This window comes from Botrytis sinoallii (assembly GCF_014898435.1).
Source record: "Botrytis sinoallii strain Bc 23 chromosome Unknown BSIN_001, whole genome shotgun sequence".
Classification (NCBI taxonomy): Eukaryota; Fungi; Ascomycota; class Leotiomycetes; order Helotiales; family Sclerotiniaceae; genus Botrytis; species Botrytis sinoallii.
This window is the reverse complement of record NW_024066028.1, coordinates 2,165,863-2,190,145: the sequence shown is the minus strand read 5'-3', so window position 1 is coordinate 2,190,145 and position 24,283 is coordinate 2,165,863. Positions and strand designations below refer to the sequence as shown.

The 24,283-nt window shown below is 42.7% G+C and overlaps 6 protein-coding genes across 6 annotated transcripts; 2 read left to right on the top strand and 4 right to left on the bottom strand.

Moving 5' to 3' along the window:
* Positions 1–40: 40 nt before the first annotated feature.
* EAF02_000473 (uncharacterized protein) lies at positions 41–2,853 on the bottom strand (the record flags this gene model as incomplete). Its single annotated transcript, XM_038896521.1, has 2 exons — positions 41–2,206; positions 2,269–2,853. 2 exons carry the CDS (start codon positions 2,851–2,853, stop codon positions 41–43), a joined length of 2,751 nt encoding a protein of 916 aa, XP_038763380.1.
* Positions 2,854–3,388: 535 nt separating this feature from the next.
* Positions 3,389–5,617, bottom strand: EAF02_000472 (uncharacterized protein; the record flags this gene model as incomplete). Its single annotated transcript, XM_038896520.1, has 4 exons — positions 3,389–4,215; positions 4,266–4,539; positions 4,589–5,162; positions 5,209–5,617. The coding sequence occupies 4 exons, from the start codon at positions 5,615–5,617 to the stop codon at positions 3,730–3,732; spliced, it is 1,743 nt and encodes a 580-aa protein (XP_038763379.1). The 3' UTR covers positions 3,389–3,729.
* Positions 5,618–6,828: 1,211 nt separating this feature from the next.
* EAF02_000471 (uncharacterized protein) lies at positions 6,829–8,094 on the top strand (the record flags this gene model as incomplete). Its single annotated transcript, XM_038896519.1, has 1 exon — positions 6,829–8,094. One exon carries the CDS (start codon positions 6,829–6,831, stop codon positions 8,092–8,094), a length of 1,266 nt encoding a protein of 421 aa, XP_038763378.1.
* A 402-nt stretch (positions 8,095–8,496) lies between these two features.
* EAF02_000470 (uncharacterized protein) lies at positions 8,497–10,385 on the bottom strand (the record flags this gene model as incomplete). Its single annotated transcript, XM_038896518.1, has 4 exons — positions 8,497–8,783; positions 8,965–9,576; positions 9,640–10,093; positions 10,224–10,385. The coding sequence occupies 4 exons, from the start codon at positions 10,383–10,385 to the stop codon at positions 8,497–8,499; spliced, it is 1,515 nt and encodes a 504-aa protein (XP_038763377.1).
* Positions 10,386–14,338: 3,953 nt separating this feature from the next.
* EAF02_000469 (uncharacterized protein) lies at positions 14,339–17,032 on the top strand (the record flags this gene model as incomplete). The annotated part of the gene is made up of 1 exon (XM_038896517.1): positions 14,339–17,032. The coding sequence occupies one exon, from the start codon at positions 14,339–14,341 to the stop codon at positions 17,030–17,032; it is 2,694 nt and encodes an 897-aa protein (XP_038763376.1).
* A 1,232-nt stretch (positions 17,033–18,264) lies between these two features.
* EAF02_000468 (uncharacterized protein) lies at positions 18,265–22,603 on the bottom strand (the record flags this gene model as incomplete). The annotated part of the gene is given in 10 exon segments (XM_038896516.1): positions 18,265–18,733; positions 19,140–19,208; positions 19,287–20,139; positions 20,193–20,654; positions 20,702–21,052; positions 21,099–21,436; positions 21,493–21,696; positions 21,730–21,787; positions 21,801–22,070; positions 22,136–22,603. 10 exon segments carry the CDS (start codon positions 22,601–22,603, stop codon positions 18,279–18,281), a joined length of 3,528 nt encoding a protein of 1,175 aa, XP_038763375.1. The 3' UTR covers positions 18,265–18,278.
* Positions 22,604–24,283: the final 1,680 nt, after the last annotated feature.

Sequence of the window (24,283 nt, the reverse complement as noted above, 5' to 3'; positions counted from 1 at the left end):
AAGATTGGAAACAAGCATCTTGCTCACGAAGGCTCAGAATTTACCATCCACCAAGCTCCTGCTGGATTCGTTCGAGCATTTGAGTACCGTGGAACCCCATTTCCCGTTTTACTTTAGGAACATGAAACTTGACCAAGTCCTCTTCAATACCTTTCTCAAACTTAAGTCCCAAATCTTCATTTTTGATGCTGAAATGATTAGCACATTCTTCTTCATCCTTGACATGTGCTTCAGCTCTAACATGCCTCTTATTTTTGTAGTCTGCACACGTTTGGCCTTGATGAGACGCATGGCATGGGATACAAGTCTCAACGAGACATTTGGCACAAGTGCGGGATTTGGTGGGAATATTGACCCGGTAGACTTGTTCACAATCTTCAGTTGGACAATAATGGAAATTATTGCGATGATGACGAATGTACGAAGTGAACGATGCATTAAGTAGCTGCTCAAAACTTTTAGATGGTAGATTTTGCTCAATCTCTTGTAGGGAGAGGACGACATCGCATCCAATAGCCTTACAATTGATGGACAGCTCTTGATCGCTAGGTATGGTCAAGGAGCACAGATGCTCAAAGCATTGAAGACAATACAAATGGCCACAGTTGGTGCGGATTGGATACTCAGAAGGATACCAGCAAACGCTGCAGTTGTCTTTGTCTTCACCTGTCTCCATCTTGTCAATCCTGCCAGCAGCAGTACTCCTGGACTTTAAGACAGCCATGGCAGTGTGGTAATTCTTAAGATTACCGGCAAGTAAGATCTTTTTTGGATTCGACAATATATCAATCGAAGCAACATCTTTTCCAAGAACTGATACTATTTGATCAAATCCGCCACCTGCTACCCACAAAAAGTCACTTGGAGTGAGCTTAATAGCATAACCTTCTACTTCTGATGTGACAATTCTGTGAAGTGTGTGTTGAGCGCTGTCGATATCTCTGGGTAAACCATAAAGCCGAAGTTGTTGTCTTGCTCTGTCTCGATCAATAACAACGTTATAATCGTCTGCAACTCTCTTGATCTTCATTAATCCAATTGGTTGCATGAAGTAGTCATTCCAAACTGGCTTACCCCCTACCAGAGCCACTGTACCGATCAATATCTTCTCCAGCTTATTTTTGGCGTTGGTAAAGTTCTCTCCGGGCTCCCCGTCAATCTTTAAAGTTGTGAACTTCTTTGCGACATCAGTGCTTGGGTATGCCCTGATGGTAATTCTCTGCCCTATCAGTGACTTCTTTTCATCTTCAACTTGCGATTGTACAGCCGAGTATATCTTGGTGACAACCTTAAACCGAGTCGAAATGATTTGTTGAGCCATGATTTTTCCCTTCCCCAATATTTCAATGTTTCTATTGTTTAATTGTGCAATTGCCTCTCGGGCACCTGACTCGTCTTGAAATCGTACCCTTACTTTAACTCTCTTAGCTGTCGGATCTTGAACAGGATCCCAAGACTCTACGGGGCCAATGGCTGAGCTTAATTTCCTGACATATTCACGAGATACTTCGTCAGATGCTTCATAGCTCGGTCTGCCAATTTCCAATTCATCTGGTCTGTATTTCTCATCCATCGCACCTAAGATGTCCTCTTTGTCTGCAAACACCGGTACATTCTTCAAGATACATAGGAATCTGTGTTTTTGATCAGTCAAGATGTGAGAGATAATAGGCGAATCGCAAGCTAAATGTTTGCCTACAACTCTGTAGTAGCCGTTGTTGAAGTTGTTGCATATCATATTGGCGACGTCCTCATTTGCATATTTCAGGACGGCCATCTTAGAAGATCGATACCAAGTCAAAAATACTTCATGGAAGTCGAATTCACTTGAAAACCCAGAGACGGGAAATAAACTTGTAGGGACTGGGCTCGCCTTTAATTCGGAGTACATCTTAAATCTTCTCCAACCAGACTCCAATTTTTCGCTTAAAATCGAGCCGACGGTGGAATCTTCAATTCGCAGGTAGGCAAGGACGGAGGGCGGAGTACCAATGCTAGTAATTCGAATGCAAGTTCCATATGTGCCAAGGTCGAGTCTAGCTAGCATTGTCTCAATGTACTCGATGTTGGTATCCTGTGGCAAGCCGGTGATTCGGATAGTTGTAAAGTCAGACGGAACCGAAATTTTGTAGACTTTTCCTCCATCTTCAAAGATTGTCAAGGCTCCAGAGATTGCTCGTGCAATCATACCTTTTTGTACATTATCCTAGATAATATATCAGTTGCAACTTCAAAACACTAGCACGTTGAAAAGGGGGAAAGCCATACATAATTCTTAGTGACTGCAGATGGTACATCTAGAACAGCAGATGATGTATCGATGGCGGTGGAAGAAAATGTATAAGTCTTCTTGGTATGTTGCGTATCTGGAGGCTTGGTTTCGTTGTGATCGGGCACAATTGGATTATGTAGGTAAAGGCAATCACTTCCCTTTGTACACTTTCCCCTGGCAAAAAAAATGCAGGTTGTGCGGACAGGAGTTTGTGAAGAAGTTTTCACTTCAATCTCATGGCTGAAAGGACAGTTATTACCCCTTTGACATCTTCCTCTTGCAAAAAAGCTACAGAGTGGAGTGGCAGATGGTTTTTGCGACGGAGTTGCTGGCTCAATTCCATGGCTAAAAGGACAGTCTTCACCCTTCTGACAATGACCTTTCGCAAGAAACCTACAAGCAATAAGTTTTGTTGCTATAGGACGTGAATTCTGACCAGGAGGTTGATTTTCGTCGTTTGAGATCAACGAAAGAATTAAATCAGGCATGTGTTTTGTGATGGTTGTATCATGGCTGTATTGACAAGTACTGCCACGACCGCACCCGGTAGCAGTTATGAAGTACTTGCAGGGTATCATCATAGAGGTTTAATTCTCTCGTCGGATGGATGGCGTTTGAAAGTTGTTGATGTATTGGTTTTCTTTGGTAGGAAGTGTGAAATTGTATGTGATGAACACTTATCTCTTCTAACAAACGTCGAGTTGACTTTGCAATTTCAAAGTAGGCACCTAGTCTGATTATATTTGAAGATGAAACAAGAGTGAAAATATGGCCCTGTTGAAAATCGTGATAGTGAATGTGTTGAATCCTGGCAAGAGAATGGGATTGCTTTCCAGTCTACCTTTGAGATTACCCGGCGATACGAATACTTCTTGGATGATACCAATGATCAGGAAGAATGTAATCGCTCTTGCTCACTGTTTACCTTCCGCAGCCAAAAGGAATGAATGCTGAAAATAGTGAAAGTTACGCGGTCTCATGCCTCACCGTCGCGAAAAAGAATGAAGATCAAAGAGCATCTGCCAAAGTGCTGATCTAAGTGTAAATTATCCCTCGATTGATACCTGGTAGTGTGTTTCAAGAGGGGTAAGTTTGAGATGAAAGTATTATTTGAAGTTATATCGCAAATGTAGGTATGATTGGCGGGAAGTGATTAGTGGAGTGCAATGAATAACTTTGGTGAAGTTACTTTTTAAACGCTTAACAATTTAATTGATTGCGCTAAGGAACTTGACTTTCGAAGCAAGAGCGTCTGATGGGTACCACCTTCCAGATTTATCAGAAGATATGTGTATTTGTGACTTTCTTCCTCCTACCTTCTGTTTTCCTTTCCTTTCTTTTCATTTCTTTCCTCTCCTTCTCTTCTCTATCCTTGCCTTTGCTTTCTTGCTTTGCTTTCCTCTTTCTCCTCCTGCTACCTTTCATCTCTCAAACCTTCCAGACTTCTCAAGTCAATCCTATATCAAACTTTCCCATTCCACGTATCTCTCCGAACCCAAATGTCCCGATGCCAATAATCTGTCAAATTCCTCTTGCTTTGCCCCATTTCGCAACCTCAAAGGCCATTTCTCAACCAATGTATTCTTGGTTTTGATTTTTAACCCTTCCATTTCACTGATTTCATACAAGCAACATTCCTTCATAAACCTATCAAAGAGCTCGTCAAGATCTTGAAACTTAGATCTCGCATCGTTGTATCTCAGAAAGTCCGCATTGTAAGGCTGAAGCATGTCTCGTTGAATTGTCATATACCTATGTAATTTTGCTGAATCTGTTGCTATGCTTTCAATGTAATCCTTTTCAGTACGGCTTTCATGGACAGCGTTGAGGAATAAAGCAAGAAGTGTGGCATGCGGATTCTGTGATTTACGCTTCAGGTAAGGAGCGAAAGTCATCAGAAGTTTTTGAGGTCCAATGTAGCCACGGTCTCCAATATTTGAAACCTGTGAACTATCAACAATCTATACTACACTTACAAACGGTCAAAGATTACCTCAATTCTGTCGAAATAGACCTTTCCAATGCCGCGCTCCTTCATGATACCTGGCAGATCCACTGCATCGAGTTCGAATAGTTGAAAGCGGATTTTCAAATTCTTAATTCGCTTGCAAAAGCTTTGAAGTTGGTCTTGAAGGTAGAAATAAAGGCTGCCATAGATATCGTTTCGAGCAGGTGAAGGTTTAGAAAGGTGTTCCTCGAGAGGCCATCCTTCCAATGGGTCGGCAGAATCCATCATGGGCCAAAATTCAGTACTCTGAAACAGCGTTCTGTCGTTACATTAGCAAGTACACTTTCGAAAGACTTGAAGATATTTACGGATTTGGCATAGTGAAATCCTTGCGAGAATATCCGAAGGGAAGAAGCATGCCATCAGTACGGAACTTAGTAGCACAGACACGCCATGCAGGTGGCCGAGCATAAAATTGCCGCTCGATATAATCTCTTCTCGAGGGTGGCAATGTAGTGTCAACCATTACTTTTTGTGCCTTACTAGCTGATAGTCCATCTGGAACCTTGAAAAACGAAGGAAGGAGATCCCAAGAAGCCTTCGGCAATACCAAACTTATGTTGCGAGTGCCGAGTGTCCAAGTTTTGGATTGCAAAGATTGCCCAGGGCGGCCGGCCACTTTTTTACAAACATCTTCAATCAACGGGAGGACTTTTTCTTGAAGTTTCCGCAAGTACGAATCAGTTATGAATGCAGAGTACCAGACGTGAATCATGATGTCTGCTGCTTCAATGGGGTCAAATACGAGAGCTGTGAGGAGCAAGATTGCATTCCGAGCGACAATGTCAAAATCCTTGTCGTTAATTATAAGCTCACATTTGCCCTCATACGTAATTGGGAGTTCAACGAGAGACTTGACAATATTTCTAATATCCCCAGATGCTGTAGTCTTGTCAGTCAGCGATTTTCCCATGGACTTGACGCCTACCCGCAAATAAAAGATTGAGTTGTTCTGGCAAATCTTTTTCTTCATTCTTGCAACACTGAATTATATCAATGGCTGGAACATTACCCCATAAATACTTCTTTCTTCCGTGTTGCACCATAGTCACCCACTGTTCAGCTAGAGCGGGATCGTCGTTGCCTCCAATAAATGCCGGACGACGTTTCTCCACATCCCACTGTGGTCTCCAAGATTTCTTCATAAATGGAGATTTGCAATCCTTCTTGTGGGTTTTCCAATGTGCAACTTGGCAATCTTTGCTGCAATATTGAACCAGAAAACATCCATTGCAAGCTTTCGAGGCGATATTAGTACATGGAATCCCTCCATCATCTTCATCTTGATCAACATTGGCGCACGTAACTTTTGGGTGCTTCTGAGAGGAATTAGCCATGATAATCACAAGATTATTGAATGTTCTTGAACATAATATACGACAAAAAAGGGAGAGACGACTAGAGCCTCTTCATATAAGTCCAACCTCCGCTCGCAATTTCTCATAGAACAAGGTAACACAAAAACAAACGTCCATTACAGGGTATTCATTGGAGCCACCTCAATCAAAAATCCGATGTAACATACCGATGGGGATCTGCACCTTACTGTCGCCAATGCAACGGAACAAACACATTACTGCGATCATCCGGACGTAGCCGAAAAAACGTTCACAATTTCTTGTTTACTTTTCGAGGCTTTGGTCCTTGATTTAGAGCGATTTAGAGCACATTCTCTGGTCGATTTTCTGCATTTTGCATTCTTGATAATCATACTACCTTTCGTTTGAATATCATAATTCGAATCTCACATCAAACATAGCGGCAAACAAAGATCAATCCCCCTTACCCCCTATCCCACTCTGACAAATTCCAACCAACAAAGCACTGCACGTCAATAGTAAAGTCTTAACTCTCAATGACCCATATTCTTCTCTCCTTGCCTTGCATTACAAGAAAACGTTTCACTTCTCATACAAAATTACAATTCCTAATGACCTCATCCCAAGATCGAAAATCGCCACTTCAACCCTCGAGGCCCCAGAGAAGGACTTATCGGTCTTTTATGTTAGAACGGTCCAGGCATCATGGATAAACGTTTCAAAAAATAAGATATGTCTTGCATAACTTCAAACGCGAGTGGTAATGTTTTCATGAATGATAAAAGATAGACCAAGAAAGCGGCCGCCAACCGGCCTCAAAAGAAAAACTTTCCTCGGGCCTCTGATCTCTTTCGCAAGAGCGATTTGAAGATGGATTGAATTTGGCTATGCTATGGTCTCGAGACCTATTTTTGAACCGCCAACAATATTTCTTTGCCGATGCGGGATTTTGCTGGTTATATGTTTGTATGTTTGTGTTCAGTTGTTGGTGGTTGATTTTCTCAATCTTGACGGATCGTTCAACCCAGATATTCACAACCGACACATTTATACCTCAATTTGCTTTACCATTTCTATGTCAAAGGAATACTTACACAGTTAGTGGCTGTAGATTTGTACCCGCATAACTTCAACCCCCTTCTCGACTTCTTACACCATCCCCAATATCATCAATCCATTCCTACCATCATCGCCATCAACCCCTCTCCACCCCTTCCCCATCCCAAACTATGTTCTCAAAACCGCATTTTGAAGTCTACAGTCTCTCCACAAGTGGCTCCCTCCTTAGCACCGAACTCATCTACATCTTCGATTCCCGCGCTGAAAGATCTACCCACTCCCTCAAATTCCTCTACCACGAATCTGCCTCCCTCCCTATCCCGCTCCCCACTCTCACCCAGACCTCCGTCCCCAGCAGCCTCGAATACCTCGGCTACATTCGGGGCGAATCCCGCGTGAAGAGGGCGCGCGCGCTCGCTAAAAACGTGCAACGGAGTGTCGAGCAACCATTTAAAAGATTCACGAATGACGTTATAGAAATTTGGATTAAAAGAAGATTACTGCTCTGGGATCGGGATCGCACGCCGTGTGAAGTTGACGACTCGATTTTGGATGAGGAAACTCTTAAGACTAGGGATAAGAATGGAGGACTCTCGAAGTACGCAAAGGGGATGATTAGGCATGGAAAGAACGGGGATTATGACTCTTCATTTTCATCTTCATCCTCGTCTTCACTTGCCTCCACCTCCCCATCTCAACTTTCCCTCGGCCGCTCAACCCGAGAATCCCACAGGCGTCTCTCTCGAGCCCGAACAACGCACAATCCCCCCTCAAGCACACACAGCTGGTCCTCAAAATCCTCTTCCAACCCCCCCAAACGCTTCTCCTTCTCTGTTTCCCTTTCCGCGAATTCAAGTTCAAATCCCCGACACAAATCTTCACCCCACTCTCGTTCTCATTCTCGCTCTCGCGCTCCCCCCTCTTCCTATCACGACCAAAATTCCGATTACGATTCCGGAATCGGTATGTCCGAAGACAAGTTCAACCCCCACGATGACGACGATGCAAAATCATCGATATCCTATTCATCCATCAACCCCGGCTCATCCATCTCGCATTCTGATCGTTCCTCTTCTTCTTCCCACTCCTCTGCACCCCGTTCATCCCATCGCGCCCACCCCAAAAAGGATGTCTCACCCGCTATCTCCGATCTCGACGACCAGCGCAAACAAGAAGACGCTGTCCGTGATCGCATCTTTAGAGATAAGAAAGCTGAGTTGAGGAATTCTTCTTCTTCTCCTTCTTCTTCTCGTCACCCCCCTCCTTCTTCTTCAGGTTCAGGATCCCAATCCCGATCAAGAGCACAATCACGAAGAAGTCAAACCCCCACCCACGCATTCCACGCACCGCGTTCTAGTGATCCGTTTGGACTTAATGATCCGTTTCGACTTTCGGGTGCGGGGGAGCCGGGGTCTAATCCATGGATTCGGCGATGAGGTTGGGTTTTTTGGTTGTAGGACACCACAGGACAGTATGGGTAAGATATAGTGGGTAGTAATATCTGTGTTGGTTTTTTTGGCGGGCAGAGGTAGCTTGTTCTAGTAGCTTTCGGGTTGGGTTATTAAATGAGAAGAATATCATTCATAGCTCCTAGTACTTGAATCATTCTATTGAATAGTATAATACATTACATTACAAACAACATAGTACAATATTAGTAAAAAGCAATCCTCTCCATCTTATACCGCACTAATCATACAATATCATAACATAACGTAACCCCGTTTCAAACTCCACCTCACGTAGGTATCATCTCGCCAAATTTCAACCTCAACCTCACAAACCATCCATATGTCATGAACCCAAACCCTTATAAATTTCCTCCTCTTCCCCAGCTCCTACAGCCACCCATGGAACCCTGGTTTCCCCCCTTTTATCCTCCACTGCTCTCCCTTCCAGATCAATGCCCCAACTGGTCCAAAAAACACAAATAACACAACGGCAAATGTAAACCACGCCCATGTAAACCCTACTTTATCTGCGAATGGCAACGCGAAATATCCGACGACGAATGAGAGACCGCGGGAGAGATTGAAGAGAACGCCTGTTTCGGGAGTTTGTGGCTTATAGCAGTCTGAGACGTAGGCATAGAGGGTTGTGGAAGCGATTTGAAGACCGAAGACACCTGAGGAGAAATGTTAGTCAGGGTTAGGTAAAGGAAGAAGGGAGTTTGAAGCGGGAGAATAAGCTTTAAAGAGAGGGTTCGAAGTGAGGTTTCTTGGGGAAGGATAGCAAAGAGGGGTTCAGAGAAAGAGAAATATGAGGAAGAACAATGGAAAATAGAAGCAAGTAAACCATAAACATACCAAGAGCCAGTCCAATAAGCGGAATAATAAAATGAGTTTTCCCCACTGTAGCTCCAAAAACAATCAATCCCATTGGCATGAATACCGCTGATAAACAACAAAGATAAAGTCTATATTCCGGTTTCCTTATATTTCCATTTTTCTTTGCCATACGATACATGACATAGTCACTTGCTTTTCCAGCGCTGAATTCTCCCAGTAAACTCCCAATCATGAGTGAGACTCCCAGACAGGCACCTATTGGACCAGGCTTCAGGTTATAGAATTCGGTGTAGATGGCGGCGATAGAGATGGCAGGCATGACATTGATGAAAGTCCATCCCCATGTATAGTACCAGAATGGAAAGAGAATGGAAGGGTAGCGGAGCATGTAAAAAGATTCTAAGAAGTGGGAAAATTGGAGTGAGCGATTAGGGAGACAATTCCCGCGAAAATCAAAGAGAAGTTCATAGTACGTGCGGGTTCTGGTACGTGTGGAGAGGTAGGATGGGTCGCGAGAGAAAAGAGTTTCGGGAAAAAGAAATATGGCGAGGAGGAGAGAAACGCAGGTGCTGATGGCTCCAATCCAGTAGTCCCATTGCCAGCCTAGGGATGACCCAAGGAACCCGCCAACTAAATTAATTATGTTAGCTGGTTTTTCGAGGAAAGCGTAAAACTCAAGGTGACTTGACTCACTAATCGCAGCCACATGAGCACCGTTTGTAACAAAGAGGGAGTATACACCAGTAGCTTCACCTCTCTGATGAAGAAAAAACATATCATTCACACAAGCGGTACCCACCGACATCATTCCACCGAACCCAAAGCCACAAAGAGCACGTGTACCCACAAGTTGTGAAAAAGTGTTTGAACGAGCCGATGTTACTCCTCCAATAATAGTCAAAACTATTGCGAATAAGGTGATAGGTCTACGACCATAGATGTTCGCCAAAGGCGCATAAATGAATGGTGAAACACCACCCATGATAATTGCCGTAGTTGTGCTGTACGAAGCCACTTTTGGACTAACATCAAGCGCATCACTCAGGAGAACCAGACTTGGATTCACGAGTGCGGCATTGTAAGGTCCTAGGAATGCCATGTAGCCAACTTGAATCAGGACGGCCCATTTGAGCCATGCTGGCCAATTCTAGTCGATCATCAACTTTGTACTTTTTTTATCGAATGGATAAAATCCGGATGAGATGAAGGGATGGATGTATTTGGAATCTTGAGATAACCTGGCAATATCGGGTCATGATTAGAAAATTACAACATACCAACGGATCATCTTTAAAGCGACTGGGCTGGGGTACTAATGGTAATCCATGTTGATCAAGCTTGATTTCTGGGGTTGGAGATGTCGAATTTGATTCCTCTAAACAAAGGGCAGATTTTTGATGAGAGTCAAATTGGTCAATATTTGATTGACTTGATGACATGTTGGAATTTTTGATGCGAAGACAAGAACTGCCGACCTTTATCCTTGATCATGAAAAGATTGTTGGTTGACCAAAAGGGTGAGAGTAGTTTTGAGAGGTTTGAGAGTTTTGAAAGATTTCGAGGACCAATTCCGAACTACATGCTCATGTTGATGTTGATGTACTATGAAAAGAAAGGGCATTAGCTCCCATGATTGTATAGGTATATATATATATAAGTATATATAAAAAAGAAAATATGTTTATGTATCTTTTCGCGGACTTTGTGTAGAGGAATCGTTCCAGGTATTATATCTTGTACTATAGATTTATAATAACTATATGGAAACACAGCAAACGAGCATAAACTTTACGGAGGTACGATACGATATGTTGTCTTCCAACAACCTTCCAGATGGATAATGGAATGATCAATGAAGTGTACTCCGTACAGCAACAAAACAAAAAGACGGTACAACATACCTCTTTCTGAACGATCCGATCCGAAAACGAGGACCCGAGAGAATGGTAAAGTGAGACCAATGAGGCACGGAGATATGTATAAACAATGGTATGAATGATAAATGTATGTTACAATAGCTTGACAGGGCAGGCAGGACAAGGTAGAAGAAAACAGGGGATTTGTGTCATCAATTGGGATTAGTTTATGGATTGGATATGTACGGAGTATGTACTCTGTATGTGTATATATATGTACTCCGTGTGTATGTAAGGATTAAAACGTTCTCGATCGATGGAGTGAGATTTGATAATTGAAAAAGTGGATTGATGGATAGATAGATTGACTGATAGAGAGATTGACTCAATAACCTTATGAATTGAACCAACGGTTTTTGATACAAGGAATACAGCGCAAGAAGTAAAATGACCGAGCAAAATCGATCGTTCGATATGGGATATATTGTAGGTAAGGAAGAGCGACGGCGGTGGTTTAAAGAGGAAGAAGAAGTAGACGAGGGAGAAGAAGAAGAAGGGTAGGAGAAGGAGAAGAAGAAGAAGAAGAAGAAGAAGAAGAAGAAGAAGAAGAAGAGGGCTAGGAGAAGGATACTGAACCGGTATGTCTTTCTTTTTTACTCGAATGAAGAAACGATGTGATTGATGATGTACATACCCAAGCATATATTGTTGTATCAACACATCGGGGGGTTTTTTCTTCTCTCTTTTCCTTTTTCTTTTTTCTTTTTTCTTCTTCATTCTTCATTCTTTCCCCATTTTATACCTAGTCGGCGGAGTGCCAATCTCAGCTAATAAGTTGTATTGGATACGAAAAAGCTTGTTAGATACGGAAGAGAGAAAGAGATGATGGGAGTAACTCAAAAGAGTGAGAGGTGAAAGAGGGGAGGAGAGGGAACGAGAAGGGGGAAGGCGTTTATGGGGCGTCTGAGTGAAGACTTGGCCCGAACTTGATTAAGTTTTGAACTTTGATTTTGATATCCACTTTTAATGACCCACATCGAGTTTTGATTCGCTCGCTTAAAGAGTATCTTACGCACTCTCTGTGGATCAAAAATGGAGATATACCTAGGTAGTACCAAATACCTAGTACGGTGGGGTGGCACAAAGTATTGAATGTGCGAGTGTGCCAAGAGATAGTTGATTATATAATCAAGGGTACAAGCAATTGGATGATTCGAAGCAAAGCACCTGCTGGGGCAACAACCGGTACTTACCTCCAGAGCAGGTAGGTACTAGGTAGATAATAAAAGCAGCGACTCGGACTAACAAATACAGACTTCAGGTGATGATGGAATTGTGTGCTTTTGGATCATTTCCGATGGCGACCGGTAACGGAGGTTTATTAAGATCCATAATATGTTGATCCGTATACATAGATATACATACCATACCAAGCTACCTTATTACGAAAGAGATGTGTTATTTTACCGGGCATGTCTAGAGACGAGGTAAATCGTAAATTGTTGAAATTTTATTTACGAAGAATGGATTATAGGGGGGCTCGGGGGCAATCAATAGGTACTAGGTAGGTACCTGGGCATTGATTCGTAACAAGTCGCAGTACTTAAATGACTGGAGACTGGCTCCAGTGTATCGGTACCGACGGGAAAAATGAGGTCTCATGGCTAATTGATCATGGACAATGGACAATGGATAATAGATAGATAATGGTGAATGGCATGTTACATTTCATTGAGATTCCTCGAATCAAAGGTTCAATGCAATTCGGAAAGAACTGATATCCAATGAATCATGAGAGCATAGTAAACAAACTATCTTGAATCATACCCAGGTAGTAATTTAACCAAGTATTGGAATATGTATCGATATAAAAATCGATAAGATAAGAATGGTTCACTCACTCGATGCATCAACACTTGCTCGTGCAGATCTCCCTATTTTTATGTGTGCTAGATATACTTAAGTACTGGCGATGACCAATGGCCATAAGTTTTACCTGAAAACTTGATGGGTGACATGAGGGAGATGGATTCCCCTCAATCTACGATAACAACTGATGAATATCATGTATTAGATTTACTTTTTTTCAAAGTCTTCCACCTCGTCAAGAACTACCAAGTTGAGATGGATGACACCTACTAAGTACTTCAATGCTAGGGATCTACTATGATGAGCAGCTGGGGGCGAGGAGGGGATGCATTTAGTGTAAGGACTGGCTCGAGACTGGGAGACTGGTAGCTTAAGATCTGCCTGTCATTGAAACCTATTGACTCTCTTCGGAGCAAACTTCCAACTTTACCCATCTGTCTGCAGTAGTATACTTTCATACTAATGTCATGTTCCGATTAGGTCATTCACAGGGGCTGATCATAGGGAAGTCTTACAAGTTACAAACAAGTCACAGTACAAGCAGGTCCAAGTCCAACATCATAATATCGTTAGTATTCGGAAATAAGAGGAAGACCTACTGGGCTATTACCCAGGTACCCTTGGTACATCTACAAATTTCAAGGGTATCGATACGGAGTAGAGAGTGCTACATACTCCCTACACCTACATCTACCGGCAAATCATGAACCCTAATTATTATATTCATACCTCTCACGCGACGCGACGGGCAGTTGATTTTCTCCATATAGAGCCTCTGTATACCTAGACAGTCTCTACTTACTAGTACTTATTAAATCTGTCTTCCAACATATTCAAACTGCTGACATGTAATGAATCCTGGTTAAGGTCAATGACTATCTACCTACCTAGACTCCTAGGAAGGAAGGATATATGTACTAGCTCACTAGGTATGTCTGTCTCTATGTGCCGGTACTTTTTAATGTTTACATGACATGACCACCTACTGGCACCGGCCCAAAACGATGGCGAGAAAAAAAAGAAGCTAATAAAAAAAAGTTGATAAGTCAGCATCAGCATCAGCATCAGCATCAGCACCAACATCGACTTCTCTCCTTCTCCCCCTCTCCACTACCTGCCTACCTACCTATGATAAGCTTACTAGGCATTTCTTTTATCCTTGATTATTCCATCGCCCTTTCCTAATTATCATCATATTACCTCCTTGTACCTACTTACCTAACCCATCTCTCAAACTTAAACTCTTCATACTCATTCCTCCCTCTTCTTTCTACTAGCCATCTATTCCATATTGTGTCTTTCCCCATTTATATTGGATTCCATATCACACACGAGATCTGAGATCTGTCAATCGGTCAATCGCATTCAGATACTACCTAGCACCTAGTACTAGCACGTACTAGTACACTAATTGCACTTCATCCGAGTAATTGTATTGTTCCTGTCTAGTCATACAATCATAACGAAATGAATTGATACATCTTCATTCCTGTACTCAAGCCCTTCATCCATAAAACCTCCATGATTCATCATAATCCTTCACATTCATAATTGTCACAAATTATTAATCGCCATATCAAAATCTATACGACTCTCTATCTCTTGACCCCCCGGATTTTGCGGGGTTAGATCTCACTCTTCCCCTCTCCCCTCCCTGCGCATAGAAGATGGATTCATTCAAAAAGAAAAAGCCTGGAAAGGTCCGTATTGCGGATCACCTGCGAAAAAGAGCCCTGGTTTCTTGCGATCGTTGCAAAAGGCGTAGAGTGCGTTGCTCACGAAATGGAGAGGATCCCTGCCAGAATTGTGTGGAAGCCAGTGTAGAATGTAAATCCACCTTGCCCCGGAAGACTCGAATTTATGGAAGTGTCGAAACGCTTAGTATGCGATATCGCGTGCTGGATGCGGTTGTCAAAGGAATCTTTCCCAATAGGGATACAAGTGATATCGACGTTCTATACGAGATTGCTGCGGAGCATAAGATAACGTTGCCTGACTTCACGGGAGACAATTTTACTACGGGCGAGATACGCCTGGAGGAAGTTTTTGCACAAGTCCCAAAGGAATTGTCAGCGTCGCCAGCTTGTTCCGAGGGTAGCCAACGAACCTTGAAAGACGAGCCAACGCCAACAGAGAAATCTGTAACCTTACCCAGTTCGCCACAGGAAACACTGGTTCCCACACCTTCGGGGGGACAATCACATTTCATTGGACCATCTTCAAGTTTTGGTTTTGCCCTCAATCTTCGTGCGCTGGTAGGATCGTATGCTCAAGTTCTTGAACCGAACAATCCAAGTATGAAGTTGATGATAAACTTCGCGACTTCAAAATGGAGCAAAGGTTTAGAGCCAAAGGCGGCCGAAGAAAAGCACACCGCCCCTGGACCAGCAGATCTCGAACGAGATTCTCAAGTATCTAGAAGCCGTCACGTGCTTCCGCTTGTCCCAGGCAAAGATCCATCAGAAAAAGAGCCTCTATCTTCACTTCTACCCGCTCGAGAAATCGCGGATGCCTTAGTTCAGTCGTTCTTTGAGCACGTTCACCCAGACTTTATGCTTTTTAGACGTCGCTCCTTTGAACAGCGCTACGAGAGCACGTGGAGCCAACTTGGTAATCAAGTACAAGATTTTGAACCCGGGTGGCTATGTTCTGTTCTCATGGTTCTAGTACTTGGAGCTCAAATTATCGAGCCACAGGATGATTTGTACCTGCAAATGATACACAATTATAAAGTATGGGCACAGTCGCGAGTGTCCCAACTTCAATATACCAGTACACTAGTCAATATTCAAGCTCTACTCCTTTTGCATATGTATTTACATAACATATCCGAACGTAATGCAGCTTGGACGATGCTAGGTGCAGTTCTAAGAATGGCTATGACTCTTGGAATGCACCGAGAAGGAGGTAACAAAAATCTCGATCCAGGCGAAATAGAGGTTCGACGCCGTGTGTGGTGGACAATTTACGTACTCGAACAGAATTCATGCACGATACTGGGCAGACCCTCTTCTATCCGCGATAGGGAAGTCACCATTAAATATCCCAACGAAGATCTGCTTGATGGCAGTGCACATGTACCTATGGGATACATCGAGGAGTTGTGTCGCTTGACAAGGATAATGTCGCAAACTAGCAAGGTAATGTATCCCTCTAGCGTCATTTTATCCCCAGGCGATGAAGAACTCAGGATCAGTTGGGCCGATAGATTACTCTTGGAGTTGCATGATTGGCGCGACCGCTTACCACCACACCTTCGCCTCGGACTTCAAGGAATTTCACGTGCCCACACGCGTGCGATTTATCTACTTCATCTTCAGTTCCATCTTGTACAGTCACTTGTTACTCGACCTTACGCGGTACGGAAAGCGATGCTGCAGGTAGCGCGGAAAAAAGGGAAACATGTTCGCGCTAACCATCTCGGTTCAAAAGAACACAAATTGAGTTACAAATGTGGCCTTTCATCCAAAGAGGCTCTTAAACTCATCCATCAACTTATCACTTTGAACCAATTCAATGGTGTAACCTGGATTGATCCTTACTATGTATATCACAGCGTGGCCGTTATCGCGTTAGAGTTCCTAGCGAAAGATGAGCCAGACAATGACGAAGATATCTCTCGCAGGAAGGCAGTCTTTGATATAAGGAACGCGATGGACAACATTCGTCTTTGTCCAGTCTTCGCTATGCTCACACAGGTATCTTTCCAGTTTGCTCAAATTGTCGGCATAATCGATAACCATGTAACTACCGCACAATCTCAACACTACGACGCCTCGCAGATGCAGTCTCATGTTCAAGCCATCCCTGATATCGACATTGAATTCGAAAATCCTCAGCAGAGCAATATTGACAACGTCTTTGATTTAATTCTAGGGAATAACTTCAGTATTCCTTGGAAAGTTGGACCGGATTCCTTTACTCATAATCCACAAGTCTCGGCCCCGATGATGGAGTCATACATGAACCGTAGCGTGCCGGCTATGGATGAACAAGCTGCCGCCACAGCGATGCAGGGAATGCAATCACAGCAGCCATATGTAAGCTGGCCCACGGGTGGATACGGAGTGATGCCTACACATGCGCAGTATGGAAATGCATCGGCAACTCCATCGCATATCAATAGCAATAACAACGGCAACGGTCAATCGAATGCCCAGTATTCAAATTCAACGGCAGCCCCATCGCAGTTCCCAGTAATAGCACCATCGCATGTCAATAGTAATGGCAACGGCAACGGCCCCTCTCATGCGCAATACGTAAATCAGCCAAATCCGTCACATCTTCACAGTAATGGTAACGGCCATCCGCATGCGCAATATTCGAACTCCCATCCTGATTACGAGCATCGGAGGAACTGATCACTTTTCACGCATTGTATGTATATTGGTATCGAGGTGTTAAAAATTGGTATACGCGTGGTAAAGCAGGAGTAATGAGTTAAAGGATGTAGAGGGTTTTAACCATGTATAATTTGCCGGGAATTTGCGGTTTTTTTTTTGGAGTCTGGAGCCATTGGTAGGAGTCGAAAACCCGGACGCAAATTATGGATTTGGGGATTCGGAGTAACGATGATATTTTTGTGCAATAATTTGGAGAACGGACGGACTATAGAAATTCTGAATTCTGGAAGAGAAGACTAGGAGGACAATGGTGCAATTATGCATGATGGTAGATGAACAGATGATGGAATCTGTTGGGGTGGGAAATTGAAATGGGAATGGAGATTGGGAAGGGTTGATCCTACGGCTTCATACATGTATGTGTATATGTATATGTAGATACAAGCCCGTGTAGAAGTGTAAAAGTCAATAAACAATGTTTTTTTTTGTATGTGGTGCTTTTGTATCTGTTGATTTCGTATAACTGGTGAACTTATGTACTAGCATTTCGCTGTGATTTACTCTATTCAATATTCTCCTGCTCCTTGCTCCCTCGCACAGACAGGCACAAATGAGTATTGTTATTACCCAGCACCTAAGAAAACTCAACAGTGTAACTATATAATTATATATGTCAAAACGAAGTCAAGGGAAATATTGGATCTCGCTTCCGGTATCGTAAATAAAGAGAGAGAGAAGAGTATTCTCCCTTTCTTCTCTCCTCTCTTCTTCTCCCCTCACTGTTACAATCTCTCTCACTCCCCTCCCCCTATCGAAATACTCACCCCCATCTCAATCATCTCAAATAGCAAGAATTGTCAATTTACAAGTAGTAAGATACAGCCAACATACATATTTCAGTAGCGGATAAATAAAAGCTTGAATACAATCTCAATATGAAATTTGTAGAAGAGGTAAGAGGGTGTATGTCTTAAGATTGCATTGTATTTCTTTCATAGCATAGTTAATATGTGACGTGAGATCATGTATGGATTCTCTGTCTATGTGTCTATCTACACGTACTAAGATCGATTGCACGAAACGGATCGATAGTAAAGGTACACTAATAAAAGCAATCTTACAAGTACAAATACAAGTACCTCCACGATTCAAATGACGCCCGCTCCCCCTTCCCATCTAACAACCAATTCATCAGACAGACCCACGCATTACCCCTCCCCTTCTCCTTCCTCTTCTTCCCGAACACCTCCCCTCGCTTCCCCCATCACAACTTTCCCAACTCCCTTTCCAACCACTCGACAACCCCCGCATACCCACTCTGCCTCTTCCTCATCACCTCCAAAAAAGCTCCTAAACCCCACCTCCTCATCTCTCTTTTCGAAACCTCGCATTTGTAACCTGCATATTGATCTTTCTTACCGCTTTTCTCCTCTTCCCCGCCATCATCCTCATCCTTTTCCAGAGCCCCCCCTTTCTCCCCAGCTTTTCCACCGCTCTTCTTTCCCCGTCTACTTAAACACCAGCCCAATTTAACTAGGTCCTCTACGGTCTTAATTACCAATGCACTTTTTGGTTTTTTGGCAACTGGCAAACATTTTATATATGCCATCATTTTCGTCGCACTTTCAACATAAGAAGTGTAGATATTTTTGCGTACCATAGAGAGGGAATTGTGAGAAGTGTCGAGGTACATGGGGTGGGTTTGGAGGGTGAGGGAATCTATGGGTGTGTTAATTGTGTTTTTGAAGTTCAAGTTCAAGTGGAGAGCGAAGGCGAAAGCGAAAGCGAGCGTGGGGAAGCGGGGTGCAAAACGAAGGCGGCATTCAAACTAAGTCTTGAGGAGAAAATTGATAGCACTTGAGAACATCCAGAATTTCATTGAGATTCTTTCTGGAGCGCAAAAAGATGCAACAGCAAAAACATACAACAGTGGGGATTCGCTGGTGGTCACCCACCCAACTACTAATCCACCGATCTGAAGCTTGTGTATGGCAGAGCGGACGGGATGCCCAATTCTCTTCAGTCTATGGTCGTATGTGAGAGAGGATGCTCTGTTTAAGTTTATATACCAATGCATTGCGACGTTCTGGCTTTGTGAAAAATGAGATCAGAAAATGATACTTACTGAGAACTTTCCGATGGAATGTCTTCCCCGGAATTCTTGAATATTCGACTGTGAGCGAATCTTGTATTACTTCTCAATCATTAGTATCGAGGTCCATGATACTGATACGTTCAACGAGTAACTAGACCGGATCAAAAAAAAACTCACCTAAATCTTTCCTCCTATCCCTATCTCTTGCAATATTCAAAGTCTTCATATCCACCAAATTACCACAATAAGGAAACATTCTCTCACCCACCACCCTCTTTATTTTCTTACCGTTAATCATCACCTCGAAATTGGTAAGAGTCTTGTCCGGATTTACACCTACTCCGTACTCTGGTATTCCATCATGCATTATTTTCAGGAAGCGTTTCGCATGTGCAGGGTTGAGTGTTATAAGTAAGAAATCATCAATTAATCTCAGCAGCAGACTTTCCCTAGATTGTAGAAAAGATAGATGCTTGGCTTCGAGATCCGCATAGAAGTAATTACAAAGTAAAGAGGAAAGGACTGAACCCTGTGGAATTCCTTCTTTTTGACGGTAGAATTTCTTGCCAATCTTAACCATGTTTTGTGAAATGTGTTGAGTCAGAATTTGGAGAAGAGAGTCAGTATCACGGATTTGGTTGACGACATTTTCAACAAATACAGTGTTCTTCTTGCCAATGGCTATATCGTTTTCGAGGTCCTCATCAAAATTGTCGAGATGATGAAGGGATTTGGCGTGTGATTTCCATCTTCTGATGGGTTTATTTGGTGCATCGGGGTCGGTGGTATAGGCTTCTGTAGGTCGGATCTCAACATGTCTCGCGAACCTGTACTCTGATTCAGAAGGGACGGTAGCCATGAGCTTGATGACTGCAGCTTGAGGAATGGTATCGAATGCAGCCTGGACATCAACTTTGGCAAAGTAGAGAGGCTTTGTTGATGAGTTGAGAGATGCTTTGAAGGATTTGACCTTTTGATATAAATCGCCGACAGAGAAAAGAGTTGATCCAAGGCGATCTATATTGCTTGCCTACAGATGTTAGGTTTTGTAACGAGAAAAAAACGACTGTAAATTACACTTACCTTCTCGTGGGTGAGTACATTGTGGACAGGTGCTAACACGCTGTTAATACTGGCACCTAGCAGACGCTTATCACCTTTCCGCATTGCTCTTCTCCTTAGATTCATAATTGGTCGCACGCCAGTCTCCTTAGGTATCAGTCGCATCTGACTAAAGCCTAAGGCTCGCGAACCAAGTATCTGCTGAGCCTCTCCCAATTTTACTTCCTCAAACATTTTCGACTTCAATGAAGCCAGAGCAGGCTCAGCCACAGCTTTCCAGACATCATGTCGAAAGAAGAAGAGTCGCTGACGATGAGTATTCGACTCAGTGACATGAAAGTTCGAACGAACCAAAGGGATAAGAACTGAATCAAATAAATAGTATACAAATTCAAGGAATATTTCGCGTCGTTTATTGAAATCAGTTAGTGACAATTTTTGGTTTGAAGTATTTGCTGCTCCCAACCATTCAATCTCGGCAATCTATTGGACATTAACAAAATGAAATCCAATCATGACAGAAAATTTACCTTGAATCCCTGAGTAACTTCGTGAAGTGACAAAGCCTCAAATCTTCTCAGTCTAATAAAGTTATCTACATTCTTTTGGAAGATACCCTCGTTATGTACCTGCACATCTCCTGTGCCCCAGAATTCGCGCGGTACGATATTTCGAAGCACGGCACGACAGAAAGCAGATACATGAGCACCAGAACTTGCATGGTCCATCAAAGTTAATCTTCGGGCTGGAATTGAGGGGGCACTCGATAAAAATGTGTTGGAGACACGGCTTTTCCCAGAAGATTGGCTTTCGAATGACGTCGAATTAGAAGAACGCTTTTCTTTCGTGTCCTCTACGCCGCCATCTTGACTTTTCTGATTCTGCAAGTGTTAATAGAAGCCACAGAATTTCGATTCGGAGACTGACCGGGCAATAATATTCTAACAAGCTATTGTATGAGCACCTAGAGTGCAGGATTTGGAATTTTTTAACTAGATCCCTGGCTATTCCACGAAGTCTTTTGGGGATTTTGATGGCCTTTGCGTCAGGATATATGGAATCAATTTCTTCTTCACGTAAAGTGTAATCTTTGAATGGCTGAACAGTTTCTCGATTGTCAACTTCTGAAGTAAAGACATTGTGAAGGCCGAATTGCCTGGGGAATATGTACATTAGAATTTGGGTAATATTTTGCTCGGGCCGTCGACGACTAAGCATGGCGCCACTTCCATTATTGGCTTGACATGGAAACCTGTTCAAAACGTCTGCGCAGAACAATCAATTAATTTGAATCCAAGCTACTAGCCCAAGGGTAACCTACGGATGTGCCTAAAACCAAATTGAACCTCACCCTTTGCATTCAAAGCAGCTTTTGCGTGAAGCATCCGATTTCTTACAAAATTGATCTCCGCCGGATTATGTAAGACAACTGGTTGCTGGCTTTTGCTTGAAGGGCTGTCTGTCTCAGATAACTTTCCATGGGGTTTTGCAGTTGTGATAGGTGAGAGTTCACTTAAAGGCTGACCTGTTTGTAGTCGTCAGTCAAGATTTAACAAACCAGACACAGTTTGAAACCTACCACTGAGTTGGTAATAGCTACCACGTGCATTCTCTATCTGAACAAAAAACACCACAATCAAGAATTAAATCACACATGACACGTTCTCCAGCTTTCCCTAGCAGAGCAAGAACATGAGGCCATGGCCAGGCTTTCATAGCTGTCACATGACTATTGGGATACATTGAATTGACTCCTGGAATAGAAGTTCTAAAGTTTTCATCCCTATTGACAGAATGAGAACTGATATCTTTACGACATCCTTGACAAAGTAAGTGTTGCAGTCTTCCATTTGATGATTTTGACTTTGAAAACAGTAACCAAATAACAAAATCAACAATCTGTTGAGATGTTAGTAGTCCGAGACAAGAACATTCCGGAAGAAGGATTATTGATAAACACCCACCTCTGATTGAGAGTAAACATCATTACCACTTGAATTTGCAATAGTTGATACAGAAACGTCTCCTTTCTGTGAGAAAGAAACCCACTCTTTCAACCTATTTTCTTGAGAAAGTTCATGATTCAATGACACACCTATCAACGTGCCATCAAGAAAGTCACCTAACAAATGATCTTCATCTTCCTCCTCATGATCATCTCTTTGATCTTCAATGTTTGTTGAAAGCTTGTGGCCCACTGACAACAACTTCTTTCTCCTAACCTTGGAGGATACTGGGAGCTTTGATAGTAAATAATCACGAAGACATAAGACGTTGGGATAGTATTTGGCCAACAAAGTTTGCTTTACCGGAGGATCCTTTCTGTGGGTGTCTCCAGAGGCCTTTTGACGTTTGTTGAGATCTGTAAGGCCAGTGCCATTATCAGTATCAGTTCCTGTGACAGCATGACTTCTCTTTCTCTTTCTAGTCATGTTAAAGCAATTGCTTTTGTTGATTCTAATCTCGGGTAAAGCACACTAGGGAGTATTTCCTAAATGGATTGATTGTCTAGCGTTGGGCTGTCTGTGATGGACAATGATGACCCAGATGATGACCCATAGGCGTGATGTCGATCTTCAAGCAAGATCGATACAGCAACCTTGGAAGACTGCTAGGTAGTTCTATGCAGCCTGTTCTATGCAGCCTGTTCTATGCAGCCTTGTCAAAGTTACGAGGCTGTAGATCAGAATGCATTATTGACTTTAATTTTGGAAAGTCAATAATACAGTATTTATTCCTTTGCTTCCTTCCTTTCACAACGAATACGAGAACACAACATATGATTGAAGTTTCAATTTATAAATAGGTATATGAAGTAAGGGGTATCGATGATTGTGAAAAAGTAAGGAGTTGTTTCAATTATATTGAGCCAGACAAAGTCGGAACAGAGAAAAGGAAAAGAAAGTCCGGAAGCACGGCCTTTTAACAAATGTATACTATCGTAGACTAGGTAGTTATTCAGCCATTTATTGGTTGAATGTTGATATTGAATCTAGAATTGAGGATATCGATAACCGATAAGACTTTGAGGTGATATTGATAGGAGAACAGCCTCGAGCCATATAACACAACAAAACAAGAAACATGAAAAGGGCATCAAGTGGAAGATGAAAATGAAGTACCTGATTGGTGTTCATACACCAACCTTGGCTTCTTTTCTACTGCAAGTAGGCCCTCGGTGATTCTTGGAGAAGTCATTCATTGATGGATCGATGATACATACTGATTTAGCCTCGGCTACTGCTGGCTTAGAAGTAAGACTTTGCAATGTCAAATCCAAAATGAAGCAAACCTTCCAGGGTTCTGACAATCCGATTCTTTCTTGAGGTGGTGTTTGTTTACCTAGTTCACCTACCCAGACAGCTAGATACTATTTTAGAGTCCGGCTTGACTGATTGTCAAACTTTGAAGCACAATAGACCTGTGAACTCCCCGTCACCGAGTCAGAGACTTGTAGTCAATATCAATATTGACATTTGCTTTTTTCTTTCAGTGTCAAGGTTTGAGGCGATAATGCTATGGATTCCAAGGTTATTCATTATAGATACAGTGGCTGAAGGAGACCGACCAGTTGCTTCTTCACCTAGTGTCCAATCTCTAATCGAGTAGAATAGATGGCAAAGCATTCAATCTAAAACCTTCACTCACATTGTTGATTTGTCACAAGTATTCGTTATAAATTATGGTTGTACATACCATCAAATTGAAATGCAAGTATAGGCCAAAAGTCGACGGTATCACAAGCAATCGCAGCCAATACCAGACAGTATATATATTGCCAGGAAACTCTGGAAGGGAAACACGAAACAAACGGCAGCGGCAGAAGGGGACCTCATTAGATACCCAGGAGTGATCGATCAAAATCCATCCATGACCATGAGAGTTGGGACTGTGCAAAAAACTTTCCTTGACTCAATGAAATTCATTACCCTTGAGCTTTTCCACCTGTCCCATAAAGTGAATTCTTCCGAACCCGGTATTAGATGGCCATAGTTGACCCAAATTGCCTCAATGGCTGATGTGTGTGATGATTTCGATTGATTGATTACCTTGTCACTGTCATTTGCTGAAGATATACACAATACACCACACCAGGTACACTACACCACACT